Source organism: Onthophagus taurus, chromosome 2 (assembly GCF_036711975.1).
Source record: "Onthophagus taurus isolate NC chromosome 2, IU_Otau_3.0, whole genome shotgun sequence".
In the NCBI taxonomy this organism is placed as follows: domain Eukaryota; kingdom Metazoa; phylum Arthropoda; class Insecta; order Coleoptera; family Scarabaeidae; genus Onthophagus; species Onthophagus taurus.
Window position 1 is genome coordinate 20347178 of NC_091967.1, and position 21705 is coordinate 20368882.

At 29.9% G+C, this 21705-nt stretch overlaps 1 protein-coding gene across 1 annotated transcript; it reads left to right on the top strand.

Annotated features, from left to right (window-relative positions):
- The first annotated feature begins 244 nt into the window (after positions 1-244).
- LOC111413843 (facilitated trehalose transporter Tret1-like) lies at positions 245-13316 on the top strand. The gene is made up of 2 exons (XM_023044962.2): positions 245-557; positions 11825-13316. Exons 1-2 carry the CDS (start codon positions 500-502, stop codon positions 13147-13149), a joined length of 1383 nt encoding a protein of 460 aa, XP_022900730.1. The 5' UTR covers positions 245-499; the 3' UTR covers positions 13150-13316.
- Positions 13317-21705: the final 8389 nt, after the last annotated feature.

A 21705-nucleotide genomic window follows, 5' to 3' on the forward strand; every position in this document is an offset into this window, starting at 1 on the left:
ATTCTAAAAAAAAATATATAAAGAGAGTCTTGAAAGATCAATCAAAAAACGTGATAAAGATCCGAATCTATAAACCTATACAAAATTAAGATATTAAAAGAGGGCCGAACTTTTCGATCTGATATTCATAAACGGATGATGACGATTGGCAATAATGATAAAAATCGTTTTGAACGATCGACACGAGTGGTGGTTCGGGCTGTGATAAAAACAATCTGGTACCGGTTGTGTTCGGGCAGTCCAACAATTCTATCAAGTGAAACGCACTTCGTTTAAACGTTCCTATTATGGGCTGACAAACCAAAAAACGAAAATAGAAGAACGTGGAATTTTATAACTTTTATACCAACCACAAATGTGAACTGCTTCGATTTCTCATTGGCTATTGGATTGAAAACCCTGCCGAAAATAAAATAAGATCGAAAGAAGAAGACATCTTTAAAAATTACTTAATAGTTTTTTTGGGGAAAAAAGAAAATTGAGAAGTTTCGTGTCGAAAATGATTAGTTTCAAAGTTATTGCCAAAAGGAGATTGTTGGTTGCTGCTGTTTTTGCAGGTAAGTCTCAACAGAAATATCTTTAATAAGAAAAATAAAATGATTGAAATTAATAAACAAAAATTAATTTTTATTATTTTATTAATGATATGGTTTAAGAAAAAAATTTAAAGTTTTTTTAAAATTTTTAAAGTTATAAAGGAATTTCTATTAGTAACTCCATTTGTAGTTGTTAAACTTGGGTTTTTACGGTTTCACTTAAATTTTGATTTACAACTCGTTTTAGGTTCTAATTGTTTTGGGTTTATTGATAATATTAGAACTAGGAAAAATACTTTAAAACTATTAATCGTAACTATTACGTCATATCATTGTAATTATATAAAAATGTTATTATAAAAATTTAACAAATTTATTTCTTTTTCGAGTTTTTGGAAGAATTTTTTTTAATTGGCCGATTTTAATGATTAATAACATAATTGTTTATACCTTTGAATGCAATAAGACGGTGTTAAAGTTACGTTATAACAATCAATTAACGTTACGATCAATTCACTATGTAATCATTTCCGTATTGTTAAAAATTAGACGACAGGATATACACCGGAAATTACCGAATACAATGTTTTTAGTATTGAATAAATTCCGGAGACCGGAAGATGAGGTCCAATATTTTCGCCATCGTTTTTTGCGTTTTTAACGTTTTTTTTGCGTCTTTTTCTGTGTTTATACCAGCATCTTCGTCTCTGTCTCACCCATCTTCCTATGTCCTGTATTCCACATTGTTGTCTGATATCTTCGTTCCAAATTCTGTAGTGTATAGTTTTGCCTTGTATACTTCTTAGCGTTTTCATCTCGACTGTTCTCATCATTTGTAGAGTCTGCTTGTATCGGGTCGTGTCTCTGCCGCATGTGCTATAATGGGTCTTATTATTATTCACTTCGTTCTTTGCTGATCACTACTATGGCGTGATTTTATTAGTTCACACTAGCGCATTTCTGAAGTGATACCCTACATTACCACATTATTGCGATATTTGAATAAAAATGAAATTAATAAGAAAGCTGATAAGATATGTCAACTTAATTGGATCGAAGATATACTACTAACAAAGCAACTCTAAAAAGAGGATACTTTAATTAATAATTGGTGATATTTCCACGAGGATTCTTCAAGAAATAAATTTTATAGCGAAATTTGAAAGTTATCGATGAAAATTGCAACATCGAAAATTTTATCAAAACTTCAAATATTGTTTTCTCAAAAATTAAAAGTTATTTTTCAAAACGGGTTGGTTCATTGAAAAGAGGACACTCTTATTAATACTTTGGGAAATTTTTAAACTCATATTCCAAAAAATGGATTTTGTATGAATTTTTAAAACATAATCAGCGAAAATTGCAAAATTCGAAAAAACTGTCGATCATTTCAAACATTTATTTCTCAAAATCTAAATGCGATTTTTCAAAACGGTTTTTTGCATTAAAAAGAGGATACTTTAATTAATAATTGGTGATATTTCCACAAAGATCCTTCAAGAAATTAATTTTATAGCGAATTTTGAAAATTACTAATGAAAATTGCAACATCGAAAATTTTATAAAAACTTCAAATATTGTTTTCTCAAAAACTAAAAGCTATTTTTCAAAACGGGTTGGTTCATTGGAAAGAGGACACTTTTATTAACACTTTGGGAAATTTTTAAACTCATATTCCCAAAAATGAATTTTATACGAATTTTTAAACTTAATCAGCGAAAATTGCAAAATTCGAAAAAACTGTCGATCATTTCAAAAATTCATTTCTCAAAATCTAAATGCGATTTTTCAAAACGGCTTTTTGCATTAAAAAGAGGATACTTTAATTATTAATTAGTGATATTTCCACAAAGATCCTTCAAGAAATTAATTTTATAGCGCATTTTGAAAATTACTAATGAAAATTGCAACATCGACAATTTTATCAAAACTTCAAATATTGTTTTCTCAAAAACTAAAAGCTATTTTTCAAAACGGGTTGGTTCATTGGAAAGAGGACACTTTTATTAACACTTTGGGAAATTTTTAAACTCATATTCCCAAAAATGAATTTTATACGAATTTTTAAAACTTAATCAGCGAAAATTGCAAAATTCGAAGAAGAACTGTCGATCATTTCAAAAATTTATTTCTCAAAATCTAAATGCGATTTTTCAAAACGGCTTTTTGCATTAAAAACAGGATACTTTAATTAATAATTGGTGATATTTCCTCAAGGATCCTTCAAGAAATTAATTTTATAACGAATTTTGAAAATTACTAATGAAAATTGCAACATCGAAAATTTTATCAAAACTTCAAATATTGTTTTCTCAAAAACTAAAAGCTATTTTTCAAAACGGGTTGGTTCTTTGGAAAGAGGACACTTTTATTAACACGTTGGGAAATTTTCATATTCATATTCTAAGAAGTGGATTTTATACGAATTTTTAAAACTTAATCGGCGAAAATTCCAAAATTCAATTCAATTTAAGTAATAGGTTTTTAATATCCGGTATCCGGTTTTTAAGCCGGATATTTGGTAACTATCCGATTTTTAAAAATGGCCGCATATCCGTTCCACCACTAGTTCACACCATATTTTTCATTCAAGCTTATTTGTTCTCAGCATTCTTTTTGTGATCTTTTCTTATTGATTCTCTTTTTGTTATTTTATGCGTTTATCTCATTTCGTTTTTTTTGGTTGTTCCAGTTTTCAGGCGTTTTATTTCGGATATATTGTACTTCCGGCGGAAGCCAAGGTGTTCTATTGATTGTATTAACATTCATCTGTCTCTTTCCTACTGCCCCTGCTTCCATGGCGGCGTCTAATATCTTACTTTTCACTGTTTTTTATTGTTCGTTTATACTATCTTGAGTATTAACTGGCTGTATTTTCTGGTTTAAGTGGTAAAATATAGTAAGTAATAAGGTATGTTCAAAAAGACTGACTTCTTTTACTTGCATCAATATGTTTCATGCTCTTACAAATCTATATAAATCTTTATAAAATTTATAAAATTTATGAAAGTTATAAGTAAGTAAATTATAAGTAAAATTATATTAAAAAAAAGAAGAAAATGAGAATTCAAAATTTCCTGTACTCGTAGTATAGCAGTTGCCGCACTGTATTGCTTATCGCAGAAGATATAACAAACTGTTATCACACTCGTAGACTATTAATCTTTTCTTCTTATCTCGCATATCACTTTAATCATTAGATACTTCCACTTGATGCGATTCTATTTTGGATTTACTTGGAACAATTTCAGATTGATCAGATATTATAATTCTGCCCCTCCTCATGTTATATTATGAAAGCAACTCCTTTGGACTCCTCTTCATCTAGAACATTTTCACAATTTGTTTCTTTAAGCATATCAACTAAATCCTTCTTATGAGCTTTTGCCAAATAGATTCTTCCTGGCATCCTAGTCAGGACTGGAGGAATTGTTGAAAATAATTCCAACGAATTTTGCTATATATTGGTACATCTTTCAATCTTATATTGTGTAAATAATGCCACTGAACTATTGAAACCAACCATGGCACAAAAGATAGACTATAAGAAGGGTCTAAAGATGAGGACTAATTCTCAATTTTTTCATAAAGCTTCAAAGCCTTACTTTTATTTTCATTGGTATCAATTGTTATTTTCTTTTGAGTTATGTCTTCTTGCTATATCATTAATGCTTTTTCCATACTCAAAGAATATCTAGCAGCAACACTTTTTGTAGTGGCACCTTCTTGCGTTCATGGCATAACATTTAACAACATTCGCTACTTTTCCTATATTATGTAAACGATCTAATATTTTAATTTTACGTTCTAAAGAAATAACTTTTCTTTTAATGTTATTTGACATAGCAAAAATCTAGAATTTTAACTAAATTATAAACATGTTACAAAAAACAACGCAGTTTGTAACTAAGCAGTAAATACGAAGTGTTAAGAAAATGTAAAATAACCCCCTATTTGGATTAAATAGAAATAATACTAGGTTATCTTTTTTATGCTCCTGCATAAATTAGCCAAAGAGAACATTCCAAAGAGGAGATGCCAGGATTGATCCCTGTGGGACACCTTAGAGACTAAGTAACATACGAAACACCTTCGTCAAAAGTCGTTACATCTTGCCGCGACCTATCTTGCATTTAGGGAGCTTTTGATAATGTTTACGAGGTATCTTCAAATTAGTATAGGTGTATAGGTTACATATGATCACTTCCTATATCATTGTTTCTCGTTTCAATGTTAAGTTATTGTCTCTAATTTTTCTCTTCTTCTATATCCCATTCTTTCATTTTTCTGTTATTGCACATGGTTATCTCTGGATTCCAGTATGCGTCTTGCTTCTTGTCGTTTAATTCATTTTTTTGCCTACCTCTATAATACTTTCTTCTAGCATTCACTTATTAAGTATCTTTCCTCTCTTAAGTCCTATTCTTTTCTATTACATTCGAAAATGCTCCACTGAGTCATTTGGCATTGTTAACATAAATCATATCATTATCATATCATTCTTTGCGTTCTTTGACATCATGTACTGTCTTGCCACATTCGTGGGACACCTTCCTCTTATTTGGCCAGTGCAGTCACTACTAATTGTAAGATGGTCTCCAATTCTTTTGTCTTCTCAAAGAGCCCTCTTTCCAATGTATACATGTATTAAGTCTCAAAATGTCTACTAGCTAAATATTTAACATGGAAAAGTACTGCAACTAAAATGCTGTCTTGGCAATCAGTTTAAAATTAGTTTGTTTCTTAAATTTTGCAAAAATACAGTACTTTATGCGCCCTTTCAGAATGTAAAGTTTGTTTGTAAAATGACTTAATCAAAACACTTAACTAAAATCGTTGTAACAATGAGTCGTATATATTGTTTAAATTGCAAAAAAAAAGCTAATTTTTAACAAATGTAGACATTGAAATGTGCGTAGTAAAAAAAACTTATATAAACTTATAAGCATCCGATATGATAACACTCTAAAGTCACAAAATATATAGATTAATTCCGTCTACTAGTTAGTAAATTAATAAGATAATATTTATGTAAAAATGTTATAGATCAATCAAAAAAGATCAATTGTAAGAAAAATTATAAATATAAAATAATCAAATACGGAACAAAATTATTATAAAAAATTAGTTATTAATAAAAATTCTTAACAATAATGTAATCTAAAAGTATAGTATGTATCATAGGTGATGGTATGAAAAGGAATTAGGTATAGATAAACATTGTAACAAATAAATAAATGATTGATGAGGTTTTATATAAAACTATCTTAATACAATAAGGATTTAACATAGTTTTATCTAGGAAAATTTTTTTTTTTAATTTGGTTGATGTCAACTTCTGGTTTTTTTCTGATATTTAAACCAATTTGAAATTCCCAGAGTAAATTACAAGCGATTACGTAATGAACGAAAATGGTTAAAAAAATCCAATTCAACTAGAAATTACAATAATTACTAGTATATTAACGAAATTGTCGGTTGTTACGAACATAACCCGTAAAAAGAAAGAAAATTAAAAAAAATGAACTAAATAAAGCGATGCCTTTCCTTGATGAAATAATAATTTAAACAAAAATAACCTTAACAATAGATATTAAATAAATATGACAATTGTTGAGCGTAAATTGCGATTTTCATTGTAAATCTAGTGTATTACTCTTACCTTGGAATTCAAGAGTATAACAATAAAAAAAGAAACATTTAAAAAATCAACAAAAATAAATTGTTATTTTTGTCATTCAATGTTCTATTTATATCCAACAATCGAACAAGAATTTTTATTATCAACATAAAACACATTCAAGAAACAATTAAGTTCTTATCCCACAAGAATTTTGTTATCACCTATACATGTATTAAAAAGATGCGTTGTCAGCAATCTCCCATGTTATTTTTTTTGTTATACATGTTTTCATAATCACATCTGGAAGTATATATCACTTCAAACAACTTTGATATTGATCTGTTCAACGATTCATCTGTTCAAAACGATTGCGGAAATGTTTCATCGTTTAATTTTTTTTGCGTTTATTTTGTGTGTGAGGACTCGACACGATTTACGTCAAACATTTCTAAGAGACTTGTAATAGGACAGATAAGAGTCATTTTTATTGTTTTTATTTATTAACTAGCTGTACCCTGCACGAGTTACTACGCCACCAACTAAAATACATTTGAAGGAAAGAAATTACGCAAATATTCAATTCATTTTGAGTCATTTTATTGATTTTGTTCATTTTGAAAAAATTGTGACATAGAAACCTTCGTGGGCTCATGCACAACAACTTTGCTAAAGATTATCACATGATCAAATGTATAGTTTACGATTCTATAAAAAACATACAGACAAACATTCATTTTTATATATATAGAAGATGTAAATACTTTAATACAATAAAACCTCGATATATACTATTAATATTATCTATTTAATACATCAATATATTTAAATATAAATGTTAGCGCTCATGTCTGAAGACGCAAACCTGAAACTTTTTAGTTCTAGGTCTAGCTAGTGTTAGTTCTTGTTTTAGTTGTTATTCAGTGCAAGATTGTTGTATATTTTTATTGAACTGAAAGTAGAACTAACACTAGACCAAGAACTAGAAATATTCGGGTTTAGCCGTACGTCCCTTAAGATGGCTAAACCCGAATGTTTCTATTTGTAGGTCTAGTGTTAGTTTTATTTTTAATTATTATTCAGCGCTAGATTATTGTATATTTTTATTGATCTAAATCTAGAACTAACATTAGACCTAGAACTAGAATCATTCGGATTTAGCCGTCTTAAAAGACGCACGGCTAAACCCCAATGTTTCTAGTCTAGGTCTAGTGCTAGTTCTAATGCCAGTGTTAGCTCTAGTTTTAGTTGTTATTCAGGGTTTTTGGCTATACGGACTCTCCCTTCCTCGTATTAATCCGTTATACCGAGGTTTTACTGTATTTTGATATTTTTAAAAATCCTTTTTTATTTATTTTGATTTTTTATAAATCTAATGAGATTGCATAAAACTAGTGGTGGAACGGATATCCGGCAACTTTTATATATCGGATATATATAAAATTTCTCAAAGTGTTAATAAAGGCGTCCTCTTTCCAATGAACCAACCCGTTTTGAACAATAACTTTTAGTTTTCGAGAAAACAATATTTGAAGTTTTGATAAAATTTTCAATGTTGTAATTTTCATCGATAACTTTCATAATTCGCTATAAAATTCATTTCTTGAAGGACTCTTGTGGAAATATCACGAATTATTAATTAAAGTATCCTCTTTTTAATGCAAAAAGCCGTTTTGAAAAATCTTTTAGTTTTTGAGAAATAAATTTTTGAAGTGATCGACAACTTTTTGAATTTTGTAATTTTCCCCGATTAAGTTTTAAAAATTCGTATAAAATCCATTTCTTGGAATATAAGTATGAAAATTTTCCAAAATGTTAATAAAGGCGTCCTCTTTCCAATGAACCAACCCGTTTTGAACAATAACTTTTAGTTTTCGAGAAAACAATATTTGAAGTTTTGATAAAATTTTCAATGTTGTAATTTTCATCGATAACTTTCATAATTCGCTATAAAATTCATTTCTTGAAGGACCCTTGTGGAAATATCACGAATTATTAATTAAAGTATCCTCTTTTTAATGCAAAAAGCCGTTTTGAAAAATCTCTTTTAGTTTTTGAGAAATAAATTTTTGAAGTGATCGACAACTTTTTGAATTTTGTAATTTTCCCCGATTAAGTTTTAAAAATTCGTATAAAATCCATTTCTTGGAATATAAGTATGAAAATTTTCCAAAATGTTAATAAAGGCGTCCTCTTTCCAATGAACCAACCCGTTTTGAACAATAACTTTTAGTTTTCGAGAAAACAATATTTGAAGTTTTGATAAAATTTTCAATGTTGTAATTTTCATCGATAACTTTCATAATTCGCTATAAAATTCATTTCTTGAAGGACCCTTGTGGAAATATCACGAATTATTAATTAAAGTATCCTCTTTTTAATGCAAAAAGCCGTTTTGAAAAATCTTTTAGTTTTTGAGAAATAAATTTTTGAAGTGATCGACAACTTTTTGAATTTTGTAATTTTCCCCGATTAAGTTTTAAAAATTCGTATAAAATCCATTTCTTGGAATATAAGTATGAAAATTTTCCAAAATGTTAATAAAGGTGTCCTCTTTCCAATGAATTAACCCGTTTTGAAAAATAACTTTTAGTTTTCGAGAAAACAATATTTGAAGTTTTGATAAAATTTTCAATGTTGTAATTTTCATCGATAACTTTCATAATTCGCTATAAAATTCATTTCTTGAAGGACCCTTGTGGAAATATCACGAATTATTAATTAAAGTATCCTCTTTTTAATGCAAAAAGCCGTTTTGAAAAATCTCTTTTAGTTTTTGAGAAATAAATTTTTGAAGTGATCGACAACTTTTTGAATTTTGTAATTTTCCCCGATTAAGTTTTAAAAATTCGTATAAAATCCATTTCTTGGAATATAAGTATGAAAATTTTCCAAAATGTTAATAAAGGCGTCCTCTTTCCAATGAACCAACCCGTTTTGAACAATAACTTTTAGTTTTCGAGAAAACAATATTTGAAGTTTTGATAAAATTTTCAATGTTGTAATTTTCATCGATAACTTTCATAATTCGCTATAAAATTCATTTCTTGAAGGACTCTTGTGGAAATATCACGAATTATTAATTAAAGTATCCTCTTTTTAATGCAAAAAGCCGTTTTGAAAAATCTTTTAGTTTTTGAGAAATAAATTTTTGAAGTGATCGACAACTTTTTGAATTTTGTAATTTTCCCCGATTAAGTTTTAAAAATTCGTATAAAATCCATTTCTTGGAATATAAGTATGAAAATTTTCCAAAATGTTAATAAAGGCGTCCTCTTTCCAATGAACCAACCCGTTTTGAACAATAACTTTTAGTTTTCGAGAAAACAATATTTGAAGTTTTGATAAAATTTTCAATGTTGTAATTTTCATCGATAACTTTCATAATTCGCTATAAAATTCATTTCTTGAAGGACCCTTGTGGAAATATCACGAATTATTAATTAAAGTATCCTCTTTTTAATGCAAAAAGCCGTTTTGAAAAATCTTTTAGTTTTTGAGAAATAAATTTTTGAAGTGATCGACAACTTTTTGAATTTTGTAATTTTCCCCGATTAAGTTTTAAAAATTCGTATAAAATCCATTTCTTGGAATATAAGTATGAAAATTTTCCAAAATGTTAATAAAGGTGTCCTCTTTCCAATGAATTAACCCGTTTTGAAAAATAACTTTTAGTTTTCGAGAAAACAATATTTGAAGTTTTGATAAAATTTTCAATGTTGTAATTTTCATCGATAACTTTCATAATTCGCTATAAAATTCATTTCTTGAAGGACCCTTGTGGAAATATCACGAATTATTAATTAAAGTATCCTCTTTTTAATGCAAAAAGCCGTTTTGAAAAATCTTTTAGTTTTTGAGAAATAAATTTTTGAAGTGATCGACAACTTTTTGAATTTTGTAATTTTCCCCGATTAAGTTTTAAAAATTCGTATAAAATCCATTTCTTGGAATATAAGTATGAAAATTTTCCAAAATGTTAATAAAGGTGTCCTCTTTCCAATGAATTAACCCGTTTTGAAAAATAACTTTTAGTTTTTGAGAAAACAATATTTGAAGTTTTGATAAAATTTTCAATGTTGTAATTTTCATCGATAACTTTCATAATTCGCTATAAAATTCATTTCTTGAAGGACCCTTGTGGAAATATCACGAATTATTAATTAAAGTATCCTCTTTTTAATGCAAAAAGCCGTTTTGAAAAATCTTTTAGTTTTTGAGAAATAAATTTTTGAAGTGATCGACAACTTTTTGAATTTTGTAATTTTCCCCGATTAAGTTTTAAAAATTCGTATAAAATCCATTTCTTGGAATATAAGTATGAAAATTTTCCAAAATGTTAATAAAGGCGTCCTCTTTCCAATGAACCAACCCGTTTTGAACAATAACTTTTAGTTTTCGAGAAAACAATATTTGAAGTTTTGATAAAATTTTCAATGTTGTAATTTTCATCGATAACTTTCATAATTCGCTATAAAATTCATTTCTTGAAGGACCCTTGTGGAAATATCACGAATTATTAATTAAAGTATCCTCTTTTTAATGCAAAAAGCCGTTTTGAAAAATCTCTTTTAGTTTTTGAGAAATAAATTTTTGAAGTGATCGACAACTTTTTGAATTTTGTAATTTTCCCCGATTAAGTTTTAAAAATTCGTATAAAATCCATTTCTTGGAATATAAGTATGAAAATTTTCCAAAATGTTAATAAAGGCGTCCTCTTTCCAATGAACCAACCCGTTTTGAACAATAACTTTTAGTTTTCGAGAAAACAATATTTGAAGTTTTGATAAAATTTTCAATGTTGTAATTTTCATCGATAACTTTCATAATTCGCTATAAAATTCATTTCTTGAAGGACCCTTGTGGAAATATCACGAATTATTAATTAAAGTATCCTCTTTTTAATGCAAAAAGCCGTTTTGAAAAATCTTTTAGTTTTTGAGAAATAAATTTTTGAAGTGATCGACAACTTTTTGAATTTTGTAATTTTCCCCGATTAAGTTTTAAAAATTCGTATAAAATCCATTTCTTGGAATATAAGTATGAAAATTTTCCAAAATGTTAATAAAGGTGTCCTCTTTCCAATGAATTAACCCGTTTTGAAAAATAACTTTTAGTTTTTGAGAAAACAATATTTGAAGTTTTGATAAAATTTTCGATGTTGCAATTTTCATCGATAATTTTCAAAATTCGCTATAAAATTAATTTCTTGAAGGATCCTTGTGGAAATATCGCCAATTATTAATTAAAGTATCCTCTTTGTAGAGTTGCTTCGTTAGTTGTATGTATGTATATATTGACATATCTTATCAGCTTTCTTATTAATTTTATTTCAATGTAGGGTCAGAAATGTACCAGAAATTATAACCATAATGGCCGGATTGATATGCCGGATATCCCGCCGAAGGGGATCCGAATATCCGGTTTTTTCACAAAATCACTATCCGTTCCATCACTACATAAAATCAACATATGGTAACAATCCCCTCGATAGCTTATCAGGAGGATGGTGAAAGTGGTCCTTAATGAGATTAAAGTTGACGCAAAACTAGCCTCATTTAAAGTTTCATAAGAGTATTTAAGATACATACAATCAAAATCTATTAAATATCAATCAAGATAATAATTTTTAGATGTAATTTATTTTAATAAATTTTATTTTTTTTAGCTAACTTATCAATTTTATCCTGTGGTATGATGGAAGCATGGACATCCCCAGTACTTCCAAAAATGCTCGATCCTAATCGCACCGATGACAATCCATTAGGTCGAGTGATAACGCAAGATGAGGAAAGTTGGATCGGAGCTTTAATATCTATCGGCGCATCCGCAGGTCCATTTATAGCGGCTTTTGCGGCGGATCATATCGGAAGGAAGTGGACCTTACTAGCCCTGGGAGTTCCTCTAGCAGCCTCCTTCATCATGTTGGTCTTTTCTAATACAATCGGAATGATTTATACGGCGCGAACATTATCCGGTATCTCGGTTGGAGGAGTTTTCGCAGTTCTACCAACTTACATAGCCGAAGTATCAGAAGTGAAAATTCGTGGGATGATGTCAACAACAATGAACAATTTTGAAGTATCTGGAATGTTATTGGCTTACGTAATTGGACCATATGTTTCGATAAAATTGTTTAATATCTTGTGCGCTTTGGTACCATTATTGTTCCTATTGTGTTTCTTGCCTATGCCGGAATCGCCTTATTACTTAATAGCGAAAGATAGAAAAGGTTCAGCTAAAGAATGTTTGAAGAAGTTGAGGATCGGATCCACGGATAGTAAGGTGGAGAAAGAGTTGGAAGAGATTAAAGAATGTGTAGATCAATATTTAGGGAGTAAATACACTGATATAATATCAAGTAAAAGTAATTTAAAAGCTTTATTAATAAGTTTAGGATTAATAACAGCCCAACAATTATCTGGAGTAAATATCGTTACTTTTTACACTCAACTAATTTTCGAAGCAACTGGAAGTAGTATTCCCGCCGAGATATCATCAATTATAATCGGTGCTGTTCAAGTTATAGCAGCTTTCATAACACCTTTAGTCGTTGATAAACTAGGTAGACGAGTTTTATTAATGATTTCAGCAATAGGAGCTTTAATTAGTGAAGCTCCACTGGGATTGTATTTTCATTTAAAGAATAACGACGTCGATGTCGAGAATATTTACTGGCTTCCAGTTGTATGTTTGATAGTCTACATGATCGTTTTCAACTTTGGCTTTGGACCTCTACCTTGGACGATTATGTCCGAACTTTTTCCAGATAACATGAAAGCAGTAGCCACGTCACTCACATCTTTCCTCTGCTGGATCTTATCCTTTATCATCACCAAGTATTTCGAATCAGTGTCCGGGTATATCGGTATCGGCGGATCGTTCTGGATTTTTTCCGGTTTCAATTTACTTGCAGCCTTTTTCATCTATTTCTTCGTGCCGGAAACGAAGGGAAAGACGTTTCAAGAGATTCAGAACGATCTGCAGCGCTGATGAACACTTTTATTTCAAATGTTATAAGTAATTTTAATAAAAAGAAAAGCCGTTTGTTTCCTTCCTTTGTTGTTAGATCTTATTTATTGTATAAACAATAGGTTTGTGTAATTTTATGATATGTTGTTTTATAACATTCGCACAAAATATAGTATTTATTTTTTTAATTTTTTAAGGGTTTTATTTTATTTCTTGATTATATAAAACTTTTTCTTTACCATATTCTTAGAGGTGATATCTTTGTTATGTTTTCCATAACAAACAGTTTCCTGTTGTCAAATAAGTTACATAAACTTATACAGCAGATAGTGTATAATTACATTAATAAGAAATAAACAACATTTTTAGAGAGCTAACTGTAAAGGAGGAGGAAAAATCTAAGCGAATATTTTACTAGGCCAAGCGATCGCCGGAAAGATGGAAAGTTGGTAGGTTTAATGAAATCTCAAGTTATTTCTTCCAACCTTCTGTATCTAAGGTTTTTTTTCCATCTTTGACAATTATTATCAACTTTTTAGTTGAGTGGTCTTCATTTTCTTCAGTTCAGAAAGTCATTGCAATACAACATTAACACTTTACATGATAATTCATTGGACACAGCCATCAATACACCTTCGCCATTCTTTCAACATTACAAAGTCTATCACCTCTAAAGTGTTAATCACACGAATGCAAACGCATGGCTGTTGTAGTGTTTCTTCATATAAACCAGGGCTTTAATAGAGACAACTAATAACATTGTATGTAATTAAGTTTTAAGTCATCTATTAGTAGCATTTAGTCTTCTGACAGCAGTATGTATTCTTATTCTAACAATGTCTAGTCCTCTACTCTACATCTACTCTTTTAACAGCAGAATCTAGTCTTCTGCAAAGAGTGGGTAGTCTTCTGCAGACAGTATCTGGCCTTCAATTAGCAGAGTCTAGTCTTCTATTAACAGTGTCTAGTCTTCTTGCAGCGGTATTTAAACTTCTGAAAGCAGTATTAAGTCTTTTGCCAGCAGTATTATACAACAAAACTAAGTGAACTATTTCAACAAATTGTAACTGTTTTCATTTATAATTTTTCAGTTGTTTTTGACTGAAAAATGGTTCTGAAATGGTTGAATTAATTCAACCCTACTTTATATGAATACAGGAATGTACTTAACGAAAGTTATAGAAAAATAAAAAAAAATAAATGTTAATGTAATAGGCCTTATTAATTTAGGTAACTTAATTAAGCAAAATTAACATAACTTACATATGTTAAGTTATGAGACTGTGAGATTTAATGTAATAGAATAACTCCATAAAAGTTCGAGTTCGGCGATTGAGTAAATATTTCTCGTCGTACTCCTTTTTAAAGGCTTGTCAATATGGCACAACACAGCTTCCCATTCGTATTCCAATTTATCCACTTTTTCTGGCCATTTCCAGAGTCGCCCAAACTTTTGCATTGCTGAAATAGTAGCAGCCGTTTCAGAAACATCAGTAATAACATACTACATATTCTCCTAATTTTCTCTCTACTGTTTCTTTAAGATTTCTCTTCTGCATGTTTTCTCCGCCGTTCTCATCTCTACATTCACTTTTATTGTCGGATAGCATCTCATCCATATTTGAGTCAGAATTGTCTTCGTATCCATCCGCTTTGGAGCCTTTTTCTTACGCTGCTGAACTTTTTCTTGTTTCGCTTTATCGTTTTCTTCTCTTTTCCTTTGTCTCTCGGTAACACGTTTCACTTTCCTTTTTTCTAATTCTTCCTTTTTTGCAAATTTTGTAAAATATTCTTGACACAGCTGTTCTGACACGATAGAGACTTCCTTGTATGTACAATTCGCATATACAGTGCTAGCGTAAAGTAACCCCCCCCCTGTTTAACTTCCGAACAAATTGAGATATCACTATGAACAAAAAAACGTCAGTTTCTATATTTTATCAGCACAAATATTTTCTTATGGAAAATTTTGCCATCACTTTTAGTTTTTCCGGAAAATAGATCAACTTTGTTTTTTTAAATGGAACACCCAGTATATTATGGTATCTTCCGAAAGATGAAAACAATACGAATCCAACGGTACCTCACAATCAAATATCGGTTTATTAGTTTTTCGCATAAAAATTAAACAAAATGCGGAATTTTGCCGGAAAAACCAACGTATCTTCGTCGACTACCTGTCGTAATGCAATCGGCCAGGTAAATGGTGGACGGTAGGTTTACGGTCGGTATACGCTCGAGCTAAGACGGATTTAAAATTGCAAGTTCAATTACTTATTTTTTTTAGAAATGAAATAAAAGTTGATTGGAAGTATATTAAATTTATGAATTAATCATATTTTATAAAAAAATATTTATAAAGAAAAAAAGTCAATATAAGAAATGAAATTTTCTTATTAAAGATTTTGCTAGTATAGGTAACGGTTGAAAAATTTGCTTAGTGTTGTTATTGAATAATAAAAGAATTTTTTATTTATTAAGAATCAACTATTAAGTAAATTGTTCGATATGATTACGTTGAACTTCTAGGCAGTGGTACCATCTTTGTAGTGTTTCCTCTCTCACACGGCTTAACATGTGATCAATATTTTGGCAGACGTCAATAATTTTTTGTTTTAAATCCTCAATACTACCCAACGGAATTTCATATACCTTGGATTTTAGATAACCCCATAAAAAGAAATCTAAAGGTGTCAGATCTGGTGATCTTGTTGTCCATTAAAATTTTTATCAAAATAATTTCGTACCATTGGCGCATAATGTGGAGGTGCTCCGTCTTGATGAAACACTAGTTCCATTTCAAAATCGTCAGAATTCTGTTGTACAATTTGCAAAAGTCTTGAAAAAAAAACATTTACTTTCTAATGAAATTGAGTGATAACGTCACGATATTGATGTGGATTAACATCACGGCGATGCAATTTTCCACCCAAAAAGAAAGTACATTCATCACTGAAACAAATATGTTTCAAGTGTAATCGATTTCGTTCAACCATATTTGTCATTAGCTCACAAAATTCTGTTCTTCTATATCAGGGTCACCTTCTGTTAATTCATGAAGCATTTTTATTTAAAATGGGTGATATTTATTCATCTTTAAGTATTTCCACGTCGTCCAACAACGACGCGGAAATATTTAACACATCACACGTTGATGCGATAGCAGCAGACGACATCATGGGCACATTAAATACTTCTGTTAATATCTGACGACCAGTTCTTTTGCGGTCTTCGACGCTTCCAGTTTCCAAAAACTTATTCACAAGCTCTCTTAAATATTTTCGACTAATTGGATGTTCAGGAAATCGTTTCTTAAATTGTCGCTCTGTTTCATGTAGATTTCTGTCAGCACGAGCGAATATTAAAATTGCTTTGATATTGTGCTCTAAACTCCTTCTAGCCATTTTGATCTCGCCTTTCTTTGGTTATACTTGGTCGGGTAGAATTCAAAGATAGAAATGAAGGAAAATATTTGCATGCTGCCTTAAATACAAAATTTCAAAGTACCTACAAACTTTAAAATTGTTGTTGTGACCATTTTTTCTTAGAAGTTTTAAAAAGAACTTTCTTTTTATCCTTTTCTTGTATTGATTGTTTCATAAAAACATTCTAAAAGAATTGCTGATTTTAACCCTGCTTAATCCGAGCGTAGACCGACCTTTAACTGACCGTCCACCATTTATCTGGCCCATTGTATCTCGACAGGTAGTCAACGAAGATACGTTGGTTTTTCCGGCGAAATTCCGCATTTTGTTTAATTTTTATGTAAAAAACTAATAAACCGATATTTGATTGTGAGGTATCGTTGAATTCGTATTGTTTTATTCTTTCGAAAGATACCATAATATACTGGGTGTTCCATTTAAAAAAACAAAGCTGTTCCATTTTTCGGAAAAACTAAAAGTGATACCAAAATTTTCCATAAGAAAATATTTGTGCTGATAAAATATAGAAACTGACGTTTTTTTGTTCATATTGATATCTCAATCTGTTCAGAAGTTAAACAGGGGGGGGGTTACTTTACGCTAGCACTGTATATATTCTATTGTCTGTGTGATATTGTCCGGTATATCTCTATTATATAACAGGTGCGTTACATACTCGATACTTTTCTCAATTATTTGACGCAGGATGAATACTCCATTACTGCATGATCTTCGAAATCCTTGTTGTTTGTCAGTAAGCAAAGTGAGTGTGTGAATTTCAGTGCTATGTCTAATAACTGTATACCTCGATATTTGTTTAATTCTATCACCTTTCTTAAACATGCGCATCATCACAACTGCCTTTCCAGGTATCAGGTATTTTATTTTGTAGTAGGACTTTTTGAATCAGATTTGTTAGTACTTGTATTAATCTCCGGCCGACATCTGCAAACGTTATTTGTATATCTTGTCTGATCTGTATTATATCAGCATTTCTACGCTCAATCTTTCCTTTGAACAGGTTCTTGGGTGTGTAAATCTTGTATATGTTCAATCAATTCTTGAGTCTTCTACAAGGAGAGTCTAGCCTTCTACTCTGCATCTACATCTACTCTTTTAACAGTTGAATTTAGTCTTTTACAGACAGTATCTGGTCTTCTATTAACAGTGTCTAGTCTTCTTCCAGCGGTATTTAAACTTCTGAAAGCAGTATTAAGTCTTTAGCCAGCAATACTATACGACAAAATTAAGTTAACTATCTAAACAACTTGTAACTGTTTTCATTTACAATTTTTCTATGAAATTACTTAAAAAGGAATATCGTATTTTTTAATTATTAATATCTGTATCAATCTTAATCTCTGATCTACATCGGTTAATTAATGATAACAGTAATTGGTCCGAACATATTTTCAAATGTTTCACTGACACTTTCAACTGATGTAACCTAACGTATATTTACAAATACATCTTTCAACGACAAAAATTAATATATATTAAGCTTTAGCGAAATTACATCACTGTGTGGAACTTTATCTAAACACCCCTTGGTAGCTTTTCATGTAAATGTAGACTTTAAATAAAAATAAATTAATAATTTTTAATAAAAAAAATTTGTTGTACAGTTTCTAGTCATCAATTAGAAGCATGTAGTGTTTTGTTTTATATGTATTTGTATCATCTATATGTAGGCATATTCTCTAATTTATACTATATACTTCTCTGTACACAATATTCAGTCATGTATAAAGTAGGCAGTTAAGTATCAAAGTTTAGCCAAGGGTTTTATTGGTAGTATCTAGTTTTCTACCAGCAGAATCTAGTACTCTGCAATGAATTGGCAATCTTGTGCATGCAGTATCTATTCCTCTATTAGCAGTGTCCAGTCTTCCATTAGCGATATTTATTCTTGTGCCAACAGTATCTAGTTTCCTGATAGCAGTATTAAATCTTCATCCAGTGTTGTCAGGCATAATTTTTTCATGATAATGTATTTTTTACGTCCAAAACAATGTTTAATTATTATTCGTTTACAACTATCGACATGTCAAATGTGGAGTGTAACCATTAGTTTGACGTTCTTCTTGGTAAATACTTTTTGTTCTTCATAAAGAGGCTAAACCCTATTCTTTCCTCGATTTTGTTCTCATCTATATGCTGTCATTCCATCTTTTTCTTGGGTGTTCAATATTTCTTCTGCCGTCAGATAATTTCGTGATGAGTCTGTTTGTTGACATTCTATTGATGTGTTTAATTCTTGATATTTCTCGTTAATCCCAACTGGTGTCCCAAAAAATTTTCCGAAATCCATCTTAGAATTTTCATCTCAGCTGTCTCAAGAAGTCTTCTTGTTTTTGATATTGTCGCCTTGTCGTTGTTTTGTACATTCTTGTTTTTGTGGTTCGATTAATATGTTTGTTTTCCTATGGATATTTCCATATTACATTTGCTCCCTATTGTGTTAAAAATATTTGTAAGTCTTTGAAGATCGTCTTCATATTCTGCAAAAAGCAGCGCATCGTCTGCATAACATATTTTTCAGAGTTCTTCATCGCCTATTCTATATCCACGTCTTACCTTGATTCTTCTGTTGTTGTCTCATTATTCTCCACTACTCTTTGTGCCCCAAAGAATTTTTCCCAGTAACCATTATTAATGGATTTTACTGGCAAGTTTGTTTCATTTCGAATTAGTTTATAGGTTTCGTGGACTTCTCATGTTTTTAGTGTTCTGCAGTTTAAATAGACTTTTCCTTACTTATTTATTTTTCATTTCTTGGCAAAACCATGGTGTTCTGTAGTTACCTCTGCTGCTGTTTACTGTGATAATTCATTTGTGTTTATGTCTTTTTCATTATTCACTATTAACTGGATTTAATTCGAGATCTATCATAGATTTTTGGCTCTAGAGTTAAGTAGTTAAATTAATTATCATTGTGATCAATCAACTGTTTTTTTAATTAGTAATTACTGACGCAAATCCAGATAAACATAACCAACCTTAAAGGCCGTTTGACGCAAATACGAAATTTTACATCAAGTACAGTACAATAGCAATCAATACCAATTAGGGTACAGACTCAAAAAAAAATATGCATGACATTGAAAATGTCACGAAAATTTGATGAATGGAATATATGTACATAATTATCATCACAAACATACATGCATATTGTGACAACATCGACTCCTTTATCTAATCAAAGAGGTATTGAAGAGATATATTCTATGGAAGATTTTTTTAAACCATTTCGTTTATTACAATAAAGATTATTATTATTATTGTCACAGTAATTAATTCTTAGTACCGTAATCTGACTATGACAAAATAAGATTTTTATACTGATTTTTGCGAAATTTCTATGTGTAAACAATTAAGATTTAATCTAAAAGACATTTACAAGATAGATGAATTCGTTTTAGATTAATATCACAACAAGATTTATGCGCCTTCAAAAAGCTTAAATTTTATTTAGCTGATTTTTTATTATTATTAACTTAATATCTATCATCACTTATGGTGGTTTTCATCTATTTTTTTTTACTGAAAATGGTGGGAGATGTGCCTCAAAACAAACTACAACTGATAAATACTCTTTTTCGTTTCGTTCGTTGGTAAGTTCTAAGCAAAAATATTTTTGTTTTCCTTAGATCTTTTTTGTTAGGTATTGTAATTACTTTTTTTACGTTTTGTTTTAAATAAAATCATTACACGATAAAAGCGATCTTAATCTACAATCTGATTATATTATCCTTTTTTATGAAGTGATACAATCTTCTTAATAATTGAGTGTTTAATGCGAATCTCCAAAAATTGCACAACAAAAGATTGTATCTACTTAATCTGATAACAGTATTACTTTTTACAGTATGATTCAATTAGACAATAAAATAATATTACAAATGATTCATAATCAATAATACCTTTCTACAAAGTTTTCAAGGAGATAAAATCAAATCGAAACTACAAATCAAAGCAGCATTTGTAATATACCAAAATACAAATCAAATATTATATGATCCTTTTTGTTATCAACAAATTCGAATGAAATAGCTCCATCAATTTTAAATTAAAACGTATACCGGTTAGATCTCGATATTTTCAACCATTTTCGTAATTTGCTTTTATATGTTTCAATGTACACCGTATCAGTTATCTCGAAAACAATAAAAATGTGAACATTCACACCAATTCACACTGACTGTCGCCAGGCACCATAAAACAATTGTTGTTTATTATAATCAAAGTTATATTTTACTATATTCAACTCAACTAAAAAAGTTGTTTTTATAAATATCCCAAAAATTAGATTGTAATGTTGGGTATATTTGTGTTAATCAACTTATTTTGATCTCCTATATTTCCCACTGCTCTATTCTCAGATTTGACTACTATGGCAGATTTTAAATCAGTAACGAAAGGAAGGAAGTCATTTAAAAGATCAACTGCGATTTCCACTGCGAGTCTGATGGAGGAGAAAAGAAAGAAATTAATTCCTATTTTTAAAAATAAAGATTGTTTTTATCAATTGATTATTTAATAGTAATTCGGCAGGTCTTCAAACATAAATAATTACAACTGTACCTAGTAGAACAGTCAGTATAACACTGGGAAAACATGGCCTAGGAAATAGAAACAACAACGGTAAATTATTTTGTAGACGTCTACATGAACAACAACTTAGCAATTGGAGACACTCTTCCCATACAAAACCATACACAAAACAACTTGGACGTCACTACATGGCAGAACACAAAACTAAATAGATCATATAACGACAAACACAAGCTGGTGAAGCTCATTACTAGATGTGCGAAATAAAAGGCGTGCAGAAGCGACCATCATTTATTGATCGCAGATTTCCGATTGAAGCTAGCAACAAACAGAAGCAAATACCACAGGGAAATGATCCTAAAAGCATACAGTGTTAGGAAAAAACGTAGTCGTATTTAGTTGATTCAGTACGACAAAGAGAAACTTGTAATCAATTCTAAGAAACAAAAGGATAATGCATGTGTTATTGCAATGATAAAACATAACTCTAGTATGTTTTGTATTTAACTGTCAGTTAACATCAATAAATCGTGTTTAACGTTATTTTTATAATGGATACTTACACATATTGTAATAATATCACTTATGATAGTATTAA

What these genes read in the sequence shown, in the direction of transcription:
- LOC111413843 (XM_023044962.2), top strand. Translation starts at nt 500, where the DNA reads ATGATTAGTTTCAAAGTTATTGCCAAAAGGAGATTGTTGGTTGCTGCT. An exon ending in GGTTGCTGCTGTTTTTGCAG is followed by an intron (nt 558 to 11,824) that starts GTAAGTCTCAAC and finishes TATTTTTTTTAG; the next exon opens with CTAACTTATCAATTTTATCC.